We start from the raw sequence: 14,674 nt of genomic DNA on the forward strand, positions 1-14,674 counted from the left end.
TACCTAGCACTGCATAACATAAGCACTATCAAAACTTAAAGCATTGACAAGATTTATCAATCTTGATAAATCATTGTTTGGATACTTTATTTCCGCTCATCGTTGGCAGTGGCCAGCTTTTAATGGAGAGCAAATGAACTTAACTGAAAGCATTTCATATATAGGCAGTTGATGAAACAAGCTGGGATTGTCAGAGCACTACCTAGACATTGCCTCACAGGGTGGTTGGTTTCCAAGTTGGGAAAGTATCTTGTGTCCTATCCTGAGAAGTCTTCACTTCTGTACTCCGTTGGTTATAGAGTCAGACACAACCCACTGAAGTTTAATTGTAGGGGGACTATATCTTGCTGGAGGACTTAAGATTTTGGAAAAGTAAACTGGAATCGTGTGGCCACAAGTTATTTTGTTTTATTTTTTTTAAATACTATTAGGTACAATAGTGTTGATACAGCAAAAGCTGCAATTGTTTTCCAAAATGACCAAAAGACATCAAGAAAGGTTATACGTTACATGCCCGTTTGGGGGGAAAAATCACTTTATTGGAATCTTAATATTGGAATTTATACAGGTAATGACTGTGAGTCAAAAATGTCAAGTTTGATCAGTAAAGGAACCTCAAATGGTATCAGATGACCATTAAGGACAGTGTTCTTAAGATTGGGTGCAATATACAGTGAGACAAACTTCACTACTACCCTGGATTTTTTTAACTTGTAACGTTTGCTTTTGTGGCATTATAAATCTTGATTTTTGAAACACGTGTGTAATTTAAGACAGTAGAAGTTGTCCTTTATTTAATCTCCATGCTTGTTTAAAGATGGTAATTTCCCCCTCTATATGTAATGATACAAGATGAGTGACAAGGCCACAAGTTAGTATGTGTTGATGGCAATATATGGCCTCCACCTGTTTTCCCATCCACTCAAAGAGACTCCTGCACCTGCTTCCTGTCCACAAGTTGTGGTTAAATACTCACTTTAAGGTAGAGATTTCAGAATATCGAAGACTTGAGAGACCAGAATTATCTGGATTTACCAGAAAAGAGGTATCCATCCTCTGTTCTGCTGTCTTTGGCATGTGGCTTCCATTGTTAAAGTTGCTCTATTGTCTGAAATGCTGTATCATGCCCAGTTTAGGCAGCAGCAGGTTGGGCAGAAAGAGGTAAAAGACTTAGAGCATCCAGCTATCTTTAAAGACCCTGTGATTAGTGCTTACAGCACTCCAGAGGCTGGAAATGGAGACCTGGACCTCTAGAGCCAAAGCTGAGTTTGTTAGGAATTGGAGAATGAAGGTTGGGATGTCAGCCACATTGCCCATATATATTGAAAAGCTTCAGGTTTACAAAGGGATGGTTTCGGCAGGGATATCCTAGAATACAGACAAGTAACTGAACTTAAGACACAAGTAGATGGGCCTTAGATCATTAAGGAATACAGCCTAGAGGGCATGTTCTGACGAGTTGGTCTTCACCCAAAGCTTACATTTGGTCTTACATGATACCTTCCCTAGAAGGATACAAGAGGTTGGGATGATGATGTAAGCAATCGTGTAAATGGAATCATTAGAAAAAAATATTCTAGTTTTTCATTATAAGATACTAATAGTTACTTAAGTAACTGATTTTTGTTACCTTTCACGTGGGAGTTGACTTTTTCTGATTGGTTTAATGGCAATGTGGAATCTTGCGGTAAAAAGCTGTCTTGGGTTCTTTCTTTAACATCCCTCTACCTTTCTGGGCCTGGCTACAGCAAAGAATTTTTGTGTTTTTCACTCTTCAGTCCTCTGTCAGTTACACTATCACCTGGGACATAACCTTCACCCTCCAATCCTTGGCTTACAAGCCCGAGTTCCTCTACCACGTAAATTGTCATTCACGGCACCCAAACAAGTTTACCACACCATCCATTTTCCTTTGTCCTCGAACTTTTGGAAAGAATCACCTATACTTGCTGCTGCTTTTCTTCCTCTAATGTCCAGAAAAGGGTGTTGCTCATTTACTTTTTTTTTTTTAAACAAATAATGACCAAATTGAGTAGTTGGTTCCCTCAGACTATAACATGTAGTAATAGAAGACTGCAAAAGGAGTGCTTCTGGGAATGTAGTCCCTTAGGGGGAGAGGTTTGCCCAAGTGGCTATCAACCATACATTTAGAGTTGCAAAGAACAGGAGCATTTATCTAGTCTGAGTAGAAGAGGACTTAGGAAAGGATATTAGGTGTTTGGGGTTCCTAATGGAGGGCAGAGGCTCATGTGCTGCTCTTTAGCTAGGGCAATGCTCCAAGTAAACAAAGTTCAGTGCTGCCACTGTCAGCCACTGAACTATCTGATGCTTCTCTACTGCCACCCCTGCAGGCTCAGAAGTCAGTATCAATGTTTTTGAGTAATAGTAGTACTCTGACACCATACTATTGGTTCTTAGTCTCCGTGGAACTACATTCCTTGCTCAAAGGTAATAACTGCTGAACTTAGGACAAAGCCAAACCTCTGCCCCATTTTATCTGCTCATTTTTGTCACTTCACAGCTAATATTACTCTAACAAGTAAGCATCACCAGACCCCTGAATTACTACTTGTTGACTATCTTCAATAAAATGTCTATTCGGCCTGCCTGCCCTCTCTGCTTTGAATAACAGCAATATACTTCCAGCCAGAACTAAAATTTAGTCGCCTTCACCTTAAGTGCTGTCAGTCAGCACCTAAGCAGCAATCTCCGTCATCCACCAGGCTAGTAAGCACAATGATGAAAACTGTTACCCAAGATGTTAACTACCAATCAAATCTGAAGTGGAATATGAATAGGGAGGAGTTAGCTAAAAGAAATATAACATCATTTGAACTGGGCTTTGAAGAACAAAACACTACAGAGGATTTGGGGGAGCAAAGTAGGCACAAGTGATGACAAGCTCAGTGTTGAGTGGAAGTCTAAATTGTAAAGGCAAGTAGGACTTACTCTCGGAGGAGGGAAGGGCTTCCATGCCAGGGAAAAGACTTGGAATGTTCTCTACAATGGTAGGCAATAAAGTTTTCTATCATTTCAGGACCAGAACTGGTAGCAACACACCATAGGATAGCGTGGATTCCAGTGGTTGGGCTATTATGAGAGAATAGGTGAAAAAAATGAGAATCTGAAATAGGCTATTGGCATAATAGAAGAGAGACAGCTAATTGCTTGATCTACAAACAAGGAAGTTTCAAAAATTAGGCTATTGGCATAATAGAACAGAGAGCTAATTGCTTGATCTACAGTTTCAAAAACATGAGTATTAACACTTATTCTGGCATGCTCTAAGCTGTGTTATACAAATTGGTCACTAGGGGGCATCAGTTATATTAGGCAGAAAGGAAGACTAGTAAGCCAATGCACCAGAGAAGTGGCTAGTTCAGTATTCATCTGAAGAGAAAAATTTTCTTCAGCTTGGCGTTGGAGAAATTAGAATCTTTAAGGTGGGTTTCACTTAAAATGAAGAAATGAATAGTAGTCAACGTGGGCATTTATGCACCGAAGGGTGGGTAGATATTTTTGCTGGTTTGACTTTTAACTATTTCTTGAAAAACACTTTATTTTTGCTATATCCATATATTTAATAGTCTCATAAACTTTTACTGTGTATTGCAAATTGGGAAGTTTAAAGGTTAGAGGTTTTTTGATTTTGTAATCAAGTTATAAATGAAAGTAAGCACTTCTTAACTTTTAAAGTTCTATTAAGTATAAGGTCTTTAAGCCAGAATTAATGGATTTTTAAGCAAGTATTTGGCCACTTAACTGCTAAGTAAGAGAAACTGCTACCAATTCAGTTCCATTACTCTTTCTCATCCTTTGGTTATTCTTACTAGAAACCAATAGGATGGTAATTTAAATATCTGTCACAGCCATGGGGATGTAAAGTATGGACAGGAAGTGGAGTAGCCAAAGAACGTATACACATGACCCACAGACATTTACAACGGTGTGGGGATTGCCTGAGGGAGTTGGGGGTGCTAGGTGGAGGGGGGCAAAGGGAAAAATTGGGACAACTGTAATAGCATAATGAATAAAATAAATTTTTTAAAGAAATAGCAATATTCAGTTGCATGTGGCTTTAAAGGAAAAGGTTTGCAGGACTTATTTTAGATAGCATCTACAGAATAGTATGTAAGTTCATAGAGGCTTAGCATATGTAGTAGTTAATCCATTTAAAAAATTATACCAAATATATATTGGTATGGCAAGTTTTAGAAGTTTTATCATGATGTTTTACAGTTTGAGAAAATTTTAAAGTAGGATGTGTCATGAAAAATCTCAAGACATTTAAAGACGTTGATTTTCTTTTCATGTCAGGGCTTCTGAATACATTTAAATTTTCTACATATGTTGAGTCCCTACCATGTACCAAGATTTGTACTAGGTGACTGGGATACATCAAAACAATGATCTTGACCCTCTTTAAGAGGGTACATTCTATAGTAAGGGGAGCAGAAATAAGCAAAGGGCATAATAACTCAGTAGTGTGTTAGGAGGTAACACATGCCATGGGGGGGAAATTAAGGGGAATTGGAGGGTTGCAACTTTAAGAGTGATGAAGAAAGGCCTCATTGAGAGGACATCTGAGCAAAGACCTGAAAAAAGTGATTAGGATGACCCTGACTGCTGGATTAAAAATAGATCATACGACAATAGAGACAAGTTAGGATTTTGCTGCAGTAACTCAGGAGAAGGAGAGAGCGATGGTTTGGATCAGGGTGGCAAAGAAGAAAATAGATGAAATATACATGTAGTTTCCAGATTTACCTGATGGGATTTCCTGGCAATTTGTGGGTTGGGTATCAAGAGAAATGAGTAAGAGAGCTGCAAGGCAAGCATGCTCCTAAACAACTGCAATCAGGGTCAAGAGTATATGGACATACATAATGGTTAAACAATTACAGGTTTGTTAAATGAAAATACATTCAGTGCTACTATCTTGGCAAATACACCTTCATGAGTACCTGGATGGTCAGGTTTGCATTTCAGATTCTTAAATTCCAGTGACAGAACATTTGCAAGCAGAGTGGATCTTCAGCCATGTCCCACCATCCTTCTCTTTCTATCCCTGGCTCTGAATTGTGTGGCCCCAGGCCTCCTGCACATTGTATGGACGTCCTAGTCTGCATGTTGAGAATTCACCCTCCTTCCATACTAGTGCACACACTGGTGACAGTGATATAATGTACAGTTTGGAACAATTGAAGCCCTTTAGGCAGGGTATTTGGAATCCTGAATGAGGGGACTCCAGGTAGGCACATCATTTAGACTCATCTAAAGCTCAGGGCCCTAGGTAAGGGCCTCAGCTTGTTTTAAGGGCAGTACTACCCCCCAAGGGGTTTGGCCTGAACAGCTGTACAGATGGTATTGCCATTAACTGAGAAGGGGGCTGCAGGTGGAGATCAGGGTGAAGGGATAAGCTTGGAAGCACATATTATCTGTTCTCTATTAGACATCCAAATAGTACTATAGAGAAGGCTAAAGGGAAAATTTCAATTTATAGTAATACTGGCCTGGAATATATCAAATAAGACTGAAGGCTATTTTCACTATAACCATTCCAACCAGTTAAAGATGTTAAGAAAACCATCAACTTGAAGGGACTCCACTCTTACTGAATGAGTTCCATCCAGAAAATTTTTATCCAATCATACATAAACTGGTGGACTCCATCTTATCTGGAGCACTATTTTTGTTTATTTTTTCAAATTAGCAAACAATCTGAACCCTGCTTTCTACAACCTAAAATTCCCTCAAACATTTTCTCCTAGTGACCTATTCAGTGAATGTCTCTACTAGTATGTGTTGCCTTGCTGGAATGTTAGTATCATGTTTTGTTCAGTTTTTTTTTTAACTTTGGTACTCTTTGTTTTATTCTCTGGCAGCAAGCAGATATTAATTTGGGAGCCTTTGGCATATAGATGTCATTGAAAATGATGAGACTAGATGAGATCAGTAAGGGAGTGAGTGTAGGTGAGTAGAGAGAGAAACAAGGACTGAGCTCCGGGGGCATTCTAAAAGACTGGGAGGAAGAAAAGGACCCTGTAGAGGAGACTGAGACAGTCATCAGGGAGGTGGAAGGAAAACTAAGAGTAACGTCCTTGAAGCCAAATGAAGAATTGTGTACAAGAGGAGAAAAGCATCAATCGTGCCAAATGCTACCTATAGTACAGATAGGCAACTTGGTACAGCCAGCTGTAATATATAATTTGAATTAGCTATTTCAAATTTGTTTACCAAAGCAATGATTTTGGTAGGTAGCTTTCTAAATTTCAGTAACTTTTAAGTGAGTTTTGTAGGTTTTTATATCTGCAGCTGAACTTGTAGTGTGTCTTTGGAAACAATTATTTCCTATAATTCTTTTTCTATGTGTGAATTTATTTCATTGCCAATATGGCCATTTTTTATGAGTTGGTGGTTAATGTTGAAATAAAAGCTGTCATCAATCTACAAGATTGCTATAACCTGAGATTTCCAATAATCAATGCACTGTGGTCAGGAAGAACATATTGTACTTCTGAGCTGGTAACAAAGTCACCAAATCATGAAATACCCAACTGGAAATTCCGAGTTTTAAAGTCTCTAGTTAAAATAAGTGCTTTTGAAAATTGTACTTCTTCAGACATTCTGAAGTAATTTAGATAGAATATATTTGTTGAGTCTTGGTAAACTGCAGGTTAGATAACACCATATACATTGAGTTTCTCCTAAGAAAATGGCTTGGGCTTCCAGATTACATCTTACTTTTTATGCAATTGAGTTTGTATTGTATCATTTTTTCATGTGAAATGACTTTCCCAAATACACCTGCCCTCAGGATCTCTGAATTACACATTTTTAGGAAGTATCATTTCCAAATGAGTTGAATGGCATTCTGTTAAGAAGATGAACAGCTGGTCATGTAGAAATTCTCTGGAATGCCCATTTGTCCTACAAAGGCAAGGAAAGAACTGAGATGTGAGGAATAGTGTGTGTTATTGGTATACAGAATTGTTTATATCTTTTCACATAATCTTACTAAAAATACTTAGGTAATTTTAATAACTGCCTTTTTCTTTAAAAGACTGCTAATTCGTTAACATTGTGAAGGTCCTGAGAACTCACCAAATGCAGTTCAGTTGGACTCAGGATTGTGCTGAAATTGGCCCATTTGCTAAGGCATTGTTTCTTAGATTAAGATTCAGAGTCCTCCTGTTTTAAATTTATACTTTAAGCCTGTCCTCTTAGCTCAATAGGCAGTGCATCAGTCTCACAATCTGAATAAAATTATAGTTTGTTCTCGATTACCTTGAGATTAAGTCCGAATTTCTTATCATAGTACAAAGGATTTGACTCTTCCTCGGCTCTCCAAGCTCATCTCTGACTTCTTCCCGTATTGAGTTCTTTGTTCCTGCGGCAAGAAGTTAGCAGATGAACTAAACTGTCCCTTCTTGGTACACGCAGCACTGAGCCTTTCTTCTTACTTTGTCCTGTTCCGACTTGTCCGCCCCCGGGTTATTTCTTCTTCGTGTGATTCTTCCTCATACCCTCAAAGTTGGTACGTAGTTGGGGTCCCCTGTTTACTTAATGGAAGAATTTCCCCACCAGCAGGTTTGGTTTCAGGTTATGCTCTTTATTGCTTATGCTCAGAATTTCTATAGAAATTGAATGTAGAAGTAGGAGAGAGCTAGGGGCTAGTTCAGCGTTACCTTTCCCACATCACAAATAAGATTACAAAACAGAGATCTGGCCTAGTAGGCATTTTTAAAGAGAGTGACCCACAGAGCCCAATCTGCTCTTTGAAGGCTTAAGTAAACTGTGCCTTGAGTGGGGATTCTCTCAGCACCGGACACTCCCCAGATTTGTAGTTAGAGTTGAGTTACTGTTGTGAGATATTGCAGACTCTACCGATGGATCTCGAAGGAAGCTGGAGAGCCTGCGTGAAGATAGGTAGTGCCTGCGTTCTGGGTCGAGGGAAGGCGCAACCTGAAGTGGGTCACCTTCCTCTACCCCTTCCAAACGGGACAGACGATAGTGCTATTGCCTTAACAATCGCCCTCTCCGTTCAGAGAAGATATAGTTAAGGACCATGAGCGAATATGAGTGTAAAGACACCGTGTCCTCTCGGCCTTTATGCACTGAGATGTTTACATAGCATCCAGGGAGGGCACACTTCCACGAGACTCCACGGGTCTCTAGCCTCATCCCCAGCCTCCTCGCTCGCCCAGGTCAGGACTCTGGCTCTGCGGGATTCCAAAGCGCAGCGCGAATTCCCAGGGCTGGTTCCCGGGGGCGGAGAGGGAGGCTGGCGTTCTGTGCACTGTCCGGTGGCTGTGCCCACCTCACGGCCCCATCTTCATTTTCTGAGGCTGTGAGCCGACTGTCCCGCCTGCCGAAAAGAGGCGGGGCGGTGGGGATGGCCTCTCCGCGCCCTCTGGGCGTCGGCATTTGTCGTAGGGCAGCTAGGACACCCTCACTTATCTGGCGGAGGAAAGGAGTTTCCAGCGCTTGGGTCTCTACAGTCATCCCGGGGAAGGAGCGCAGGAGCCAGTGGGCGGTGAGAGGCGGAGCGAGGGACGCTGGGGGCGGGGACGCGGCCGGGTTTGGAAAGGCCCCAAGTTAATGAGGCGTGTGCCGGCGGCAGAGCGCCTTTCAGAGTTGGGCTTTTCCCCGCGGTGCGGGCGCCAAGAGCCGCCTTTTCCGCTGGGTGTCACTCGGGGGTGGAGGGGATGGCCCATTCAAAAGCGTCGCGAGGGGGCCCGGCCAGTGCCCTTCAGTGAGCGCTCGCAAGAGGACCGCAAAGGCCCGGAGGCTTGCAGCTCCCGGACCTTGTGGCGCATCAGGACGCGGCTGCCCCTCTGCCCGGGCCCCGAGGCGCCGCCGTTCTGCTTTCTGCGTGTTAGCCTCCTCTGCGCTCTCCGGGCAGGCGGCCGCGGAAACCGCTGGGGCGAGGACGGAGCGCGTCTGCTGCTGCTGCCCCCAGCCCGGGCGGCTGGAAGTGGAGAGGCCGAGCCGATTGGCGTCCCCCTCTATGCTGGAAAGATGTTGGAAAGCAGCGGCTGCAAGGCGCTGAAAGAAGGTGTGTTGGAGAAGCGAAGCGATGGGTTGCTGCAGCTCTGGAAGAAAAAGTGCTGCATCCTCACTGAGGAGGGGCTGTTGCTCATTCCGCCCAAGCAGCTTCAACACCAACACCACCAGCAACAGCAACAGCCTGGTCAGGGGCCCGCGGAACCGTCCCAACACGGAGGCCCCGCCGTGGCCAACCTCGAGCCGCCGGTCAAGCTCAAGGAATTGCACTTTTCCAACATGAAGACCGTGGACTGTGTAGAGCGCAAGGGCAAGTATATGTACTTCACTGTGGTGATGGCCGAGGGCAAGGAGATCGACTTTCGGTGCCCGCAGGACCAGGGTTGGAACGCCGAGATCACGCTGCAGATGGTGCAGTACAAGAATCGTCAGGCAATCCTGGCGGTCAAGTCCACACGGCAGAAGCAGCAGCACCTGGTCCAGCAGCAGCCCCCGCAGCCACAGCTTCAGCCACAGCTTCAGCCCCAGCCCCAGCCCCAGCCCCAGCCTCAGCCTCAGCCCCAGCCCCAGCCCCAGTCCCAGTTGCAGCCCCAGCCCAAGCCTCAGCCGCTCCATCCGTATGCACATCCGCACTCGCACCCGCACCCGCATCCTCATCCGCACCCGCATCAACTACCGCACCCGCACCAACAACCGCTCTCGCAGCCGCAGGGCCACCGACTTCTCCGCAGCACCTCCAACTCTGCCTGAAGGGGGCAGCACCCGGGCAAGACTAGGTGACAAGGTAAGGTCCCGTCACCTCCCGCTACCGAGGGCCCTATGAGAATTGGGGCGGATTGGAGCTCAGGGCTCTTAGGAGTAGGAAGCTTGTACACCGATTTGACTCTTGGGTGGAAAAATGAGAAGTTATAACAAGTTTCTGGGTAGGTGAAAAGAGGAGAAGCAGGGCAGAGCGGGGAGGGTGGGGAACTCGGGCCAGGCAGGGAGGCCTCGAGCACTGCCACCCCGCCCACCCTGGCCCGCACACATTCAGTGGTGTGCACCCTCAGCGACACCGCTGGCCCTCTCCGTGTCTGAGCACTTGAGGGAGTGACTTCGGTGTCTGAACGAGCACGCTTTGTCTGCCTGACTGGCCCGAAGAGAACTGGGTCTTGGAGGAATCTGAGCCACCTACTTCATTTCATGCCCTTTCTTTCCAGGTTTTGAGGACTTGATGAAGTTAGACGAGCACCTTTCCATTGTCTTCACTTGGATCGAAAACAAATCTCTGCTCTGCACCAGATCAAGTAGTTTGGACATTACCAGACTGATAACTTGGGGTTCCTCTTCAGTTTTCTGCGTACTCTTCTTCATCACAATGCAGGAAACAATTTCAAGTCCAGAAGGCTTTATTTATGAACCTTTGAAAGGATATCCACTATGGTGGACCTTCTAGGAGCGATGATGTACTGTAATTTTATTTTAATGTATTTTGATTTATGATTATTTATTAGTTTTTTAAAAATACTTGTTCTAAGACATTTCTGAATGTAGGCCGTTTCCCCAAAAAGGAGTTTTATTTTCAAAAACCTATTCCCTAGTAAGTTCTAATCTTGTAAAGGAAGAAAGGGCAGTGTAGGGGAAAACACTAAGAATTAATTAATTCATTATTCCTAGGGCATTTTCAGAACATCTGACACTTCCATTGTTATGCCAGGTGGTTGAAATTAAACTCTGTGATATAACTTTGTTTTTGAGGTTTTTTCTCCTTAGATATATCTGTTGTGTAGAAGTTTAAAGAAGCTAAATGTTCAGAATTGTGTAATTATGAAAATCTAATTGTTTTTCTAAAAGGAAATCAGTAGTAATGATGTCTAATTCAAAATACTTAAAACATAGCCCAACTGATGGCAAGGTGATCTTGAACGTGTGGTAGGGCTGGGTCTACTGTAGGGAAAAAAACCTCCCTTACGTTATCTGTCAAGGGTTAATAAGGACGTTTCTTTGGTTGCTGAGTAGAAATGCATTCGGTGTTTTATTTCAAAATACATAGTGAAGGAAAAGGGAACCATTCCAGTTGTTTGAGAGACCATTTTTGTGTTCTGTCCACAGTAGAGATTACCCTCCTTCAAGAGCTGTGTATACTTTACTTGAACCACATTTTCTTACTTTATTCTAGAAGTATAGCCTAGAATCTTAGAGTTTAAAATGACAGTTTGTAACTATTTCAAAGGACTAAGAGTCATAACTTTTTGTTTTCTTACTGAAAATAATGTTGATCAGAGAAACAAAATGTTTTACTTTCTATTGCTCTGTGAAAAATTGGAGGGTTATATGTTTTGTTGTTAGGTTAACTAAACTCAGAAATTGAAAAAGAAAGGAGTGAGTGGATAAACACTGAATTTTCAGTAGGAAAACAACCTCAGTTTTGTTTTAGCAGCCACTTGTTCAAGAAGGGTTGGGTGTGGGGGATGTGCTTTTAAAGGTAAAACAAACCCTCTTCTGTGTTAAATGAAAAGGATGGTCAAAATCCACAAGGGCAGATGCTACTTGAGTTTAAAATGTGCTGTAGATGACACAAAATCCAGCAGGGGCTGAAAATCACTTCCTGTCTGCACAGCTTTGCTCACAGGTCCCTGTTTTCCATTGTCTTTTTCACAAAGTCTGGATCAGTAATTTTCCAGCATCCAGATTGGGCAGGTCAGTATTAGGCCCATGCTAAGTTAATGTCGTCAAGAAATGAAAACAGAATTTTATGTTAGAGATACTCCTTCATCTGGAAAGGAGTATTGTGGTCAAATTATTTTTTAGCACAATGATGAAATTTTGAGCTCATTAATCCAAAAAGTGGCAAGGGAAATGAAAACTTGAGAAAATGACAAGCAGAACTTAAGTGGACTTCCAGTGGCTATTTAAGTTATGGTTGTGAACATATGCTGCAAAGATTTAAAAAATCACATATATATATGTGCATGTAAATAGGATAGGCAACTTAGCCAAATCTGCAGAGCTGAGGCAAGTTTGGTTCGGCTTCTATGGAACCACCGCTGTACTTTTTAGATAATGCCTCATTGTGCTCGAGGTTTCATATATGTACATTATATAACCCCTATTAAACCACGGCTTTTTTCCAGATAGAAGGATTTTTCTTTCGAATTCATTGCTATGAAAAAGGTAAAACTTATACCAAGTACTTTTAAAATTAAGGTTCTTGTAGGTTGTTAGCTTATACATAGGCTAAGTACTGGCTGGTGGAAGATTTTTTTCCACAGTGTCTGTGGTTCTTAATGGGGCCACCAGAATCATGGTCCCTTGTTCTGTCTCTCCACAGCCTTGGTCTGCTGCGATATTTATGTTGAATTGACCCTGTTAGTGGCTCTCTAGTTTGAAGGTCTCTTAGCATTTAATTGTGAAACCTCAGAAATGAGAAAGGAGAGGAGTAGGATGGTTTCTGTGTTTTGACAACATTGAAATTATTATGGTTGAATAATTCTAGAACAAAGAAACAACTATGCGCAACAAAATACAAATGCAAATCATTTAATGTGTCAGTGGTTCTATTCTACCCATAAAAAATGATGTAAGCCATCCAAGGTATTAGAAGTCCTAACCAATCACCTCCATGAAAAAAGATAAAAGTACTTCTTTCAACCCAAGAAAAAGAAGGAAAGGGGAGGTCCAACAGAAAACCCACTCCTTAAATAAATGTAAGATGTAAAAAGTTGGAAAATTAAAAGGAATGTCCCATCTGAACTTTTGTCCTTGAACTTCTGTTGGCACCAAGCTTTGTATACAGTGAGCTCAATTAACTATTTGTTTGGACAAAGGAATGAAGGAGGGAAACATGTAACTTCCCAGCACCCAGGAGGTGGTTTCTCTTGCCTCACAATGTGTTTCATTTGCTTTCCTGTTGTTCCCTGAGAACAGCAATTACTGGGAAGGGCTTCACAACATGACGGAGCTCCTTAGGCATACTTTCTCAGCGGAAATCACACATCTGCGTAGGCCCTGCAGGGAGTGCTGAGGTCAGAGACTAAATGGCTATAAAGGGCCCTTTCAAACTGAACATTGCCCTCATAGAGGAAGCTGGATTTTGCTCAGAGAGAAACTGAACCAACTTTATAATTTCACTTGACATTTTTTTCACTTGGAGGTAGAAAAACCCAACTTGCTGCTTAAAAAGAGTTTCTCTCATTCATAAATGCTGTTAGGAGGTCTGGTTAAGTTCAAAGGTCTTTTTTTTTTTTTTTTAAACTGCCCTCATCTACCTATTTCTCTTAAAGATTTCTCGTTTTAAATCTGACATAAGTGTTTGCAATGTCAATTTCAATGGTAGGTTTAAAAGAGGGGTCTAAGACTTGGGTGGAACTAGAAAAATCCCATCAAACAGAGCTTTGTAGGGTGAGGATGGGCCTGTGAGCATTCATTCTTCTCTCTTTTTTTCCCTAAATGTTAAACAAACTTCTTTTTGCTCTACCAATAAATTGCTTTCAGCAGAATAAAATTTCAATTTGAAAATTACAGAGCTTGGTATTGAAGCCATCAGTGATTCTTTCAAGAGAAATATACCAATTTACCAAAAGCAAACTAAGATATATTAATTGTGAAATGGCTTTGGATGGGTTTTTAAGAACTACTTTCTAAGATTTGGACATAATTTGAAGGGTGACTTTTTTGGTTTGCAAATTGTACAGCCAATCGAGATGTATATAATATTGGATAACAGCAGGGCACCTGCCAAACAGTTTAGGACCCAACGGGGTTTTCTTCAAAAGGGCATTGCTGTCCAGCGAAGGAAGCAGAAGGACTCCGGGTCTGCAGAAGCTTCTGCATAAGAGCTAGAGAGGCCTGCTCCTTTCTGCTCTGAAGCTGGCCTGCTAGTGATCAGCTGGGTAGAGAAGACGAGGATCTTAATAATAGGTGGTCCTTCCACATCACTGTGTTTATTTTGAGAAGAAAGATAGAATGATTGTCTGTTACATTCCACTGTCAGCTTTCTGCTTAGTTTCAGAATATTCAAATGCTGGCTTCAGAAAAACAAGTATCACCATGTACCAAATGCTTTACTATCACATTGGTGGATCTAAGTGTGGTCATAATTTGTGTAAATATGCCTCTTAGATGATTTGGGTAGATGTGGTATATTTTTCATATTTTAAAAATGCATTCCATTTCCAATAAAGTACCAACTGAGACGACCGATCTGCAGACCTTGTGAAAGCCTTGTCACCTGGCACGGGCACCATGCGTCCCTGTGGGAGAGAAGTTCTAGAGGGCTTCTCTGTTGTAAAGTCTGTAGCCATTCTGGGAAGAAAAGGATCATTTTTGAGGTTGGAAATTTATTTTCAAAAGCATTACCTGGGCATCTTGAATATGGCATATAAAAATTCAGTCAGATCTTTTGGTGAAATAATTACCTCATGCTAATGAATTTGAATTGAATTTTCCATGATGTCCCAGAGGATGAGAAATGGTGTTTAGTCACTGGCTTGAAGGCAATTCCCTCTTGAGTCCCAGCAGAGCCTAGTCCAGGGGCATCAAATGCATTTTTACCGGGGGCCACATCAGCCTCTAGCTTGCCTTCAATGGGCCGAATGTAATTTTAGGACTGTACAAATGGAACTGCTCCTCAACTGTTAAGTGAGAGCTCGGTGCTGCTGCCGGGTAGGAACCAGGTGCCGGGCCGATA

At 42.3% G+C, this 14,674-nt stretch overlaps 1 protein-coding gene across 1 annotated transcript; it reads left to right on the top strand.

The window, feature by feature from the left end:
* The first annotated feature begins 8,495 nt into the window (after positions 1–8,495).
* Positions 8,496–14,193, top strand: PHLDA1 (pleckstrin homology like domain family A member 1). The gene is made up of 2 exons (XM_045829780.1): positions 8,496–9,790; positions 10,206–14,193. The coding sequence occupies exon 1, from the start codon at positions 8,602–8,604 to the stop codon at positions 9,754–9,756; it is 1,155 nt and encodes a 384-aa protein (XP_045685736.1). The 5' UTR covers positions 8,496–8,601; the 3' UTR covers positions 9,757–9,790; positions 10,206–14,193.
* The last annotated feature ends 481 nt before the right edge of the window (positions 14,194–14,674 follow it).

The sequence above is a fragment of the Phyllostomus hastatus genome, unplaced genomic scaffold, assembly GCF_019186645.2.
Source record: "Phyllostomus hastatus isolate PE091 unplaced genomic scaffold, TTU_PhHast_1.1 phas_scaffold_93, whole genome shotgun sequence".
NCBI classification, from domain to species: Eukaryota; Metazoa; Chordata; class Mammalia; order Chiroptera; family Phyllostomidae; genus Phyllostomus; species Phyllostomus hastatus.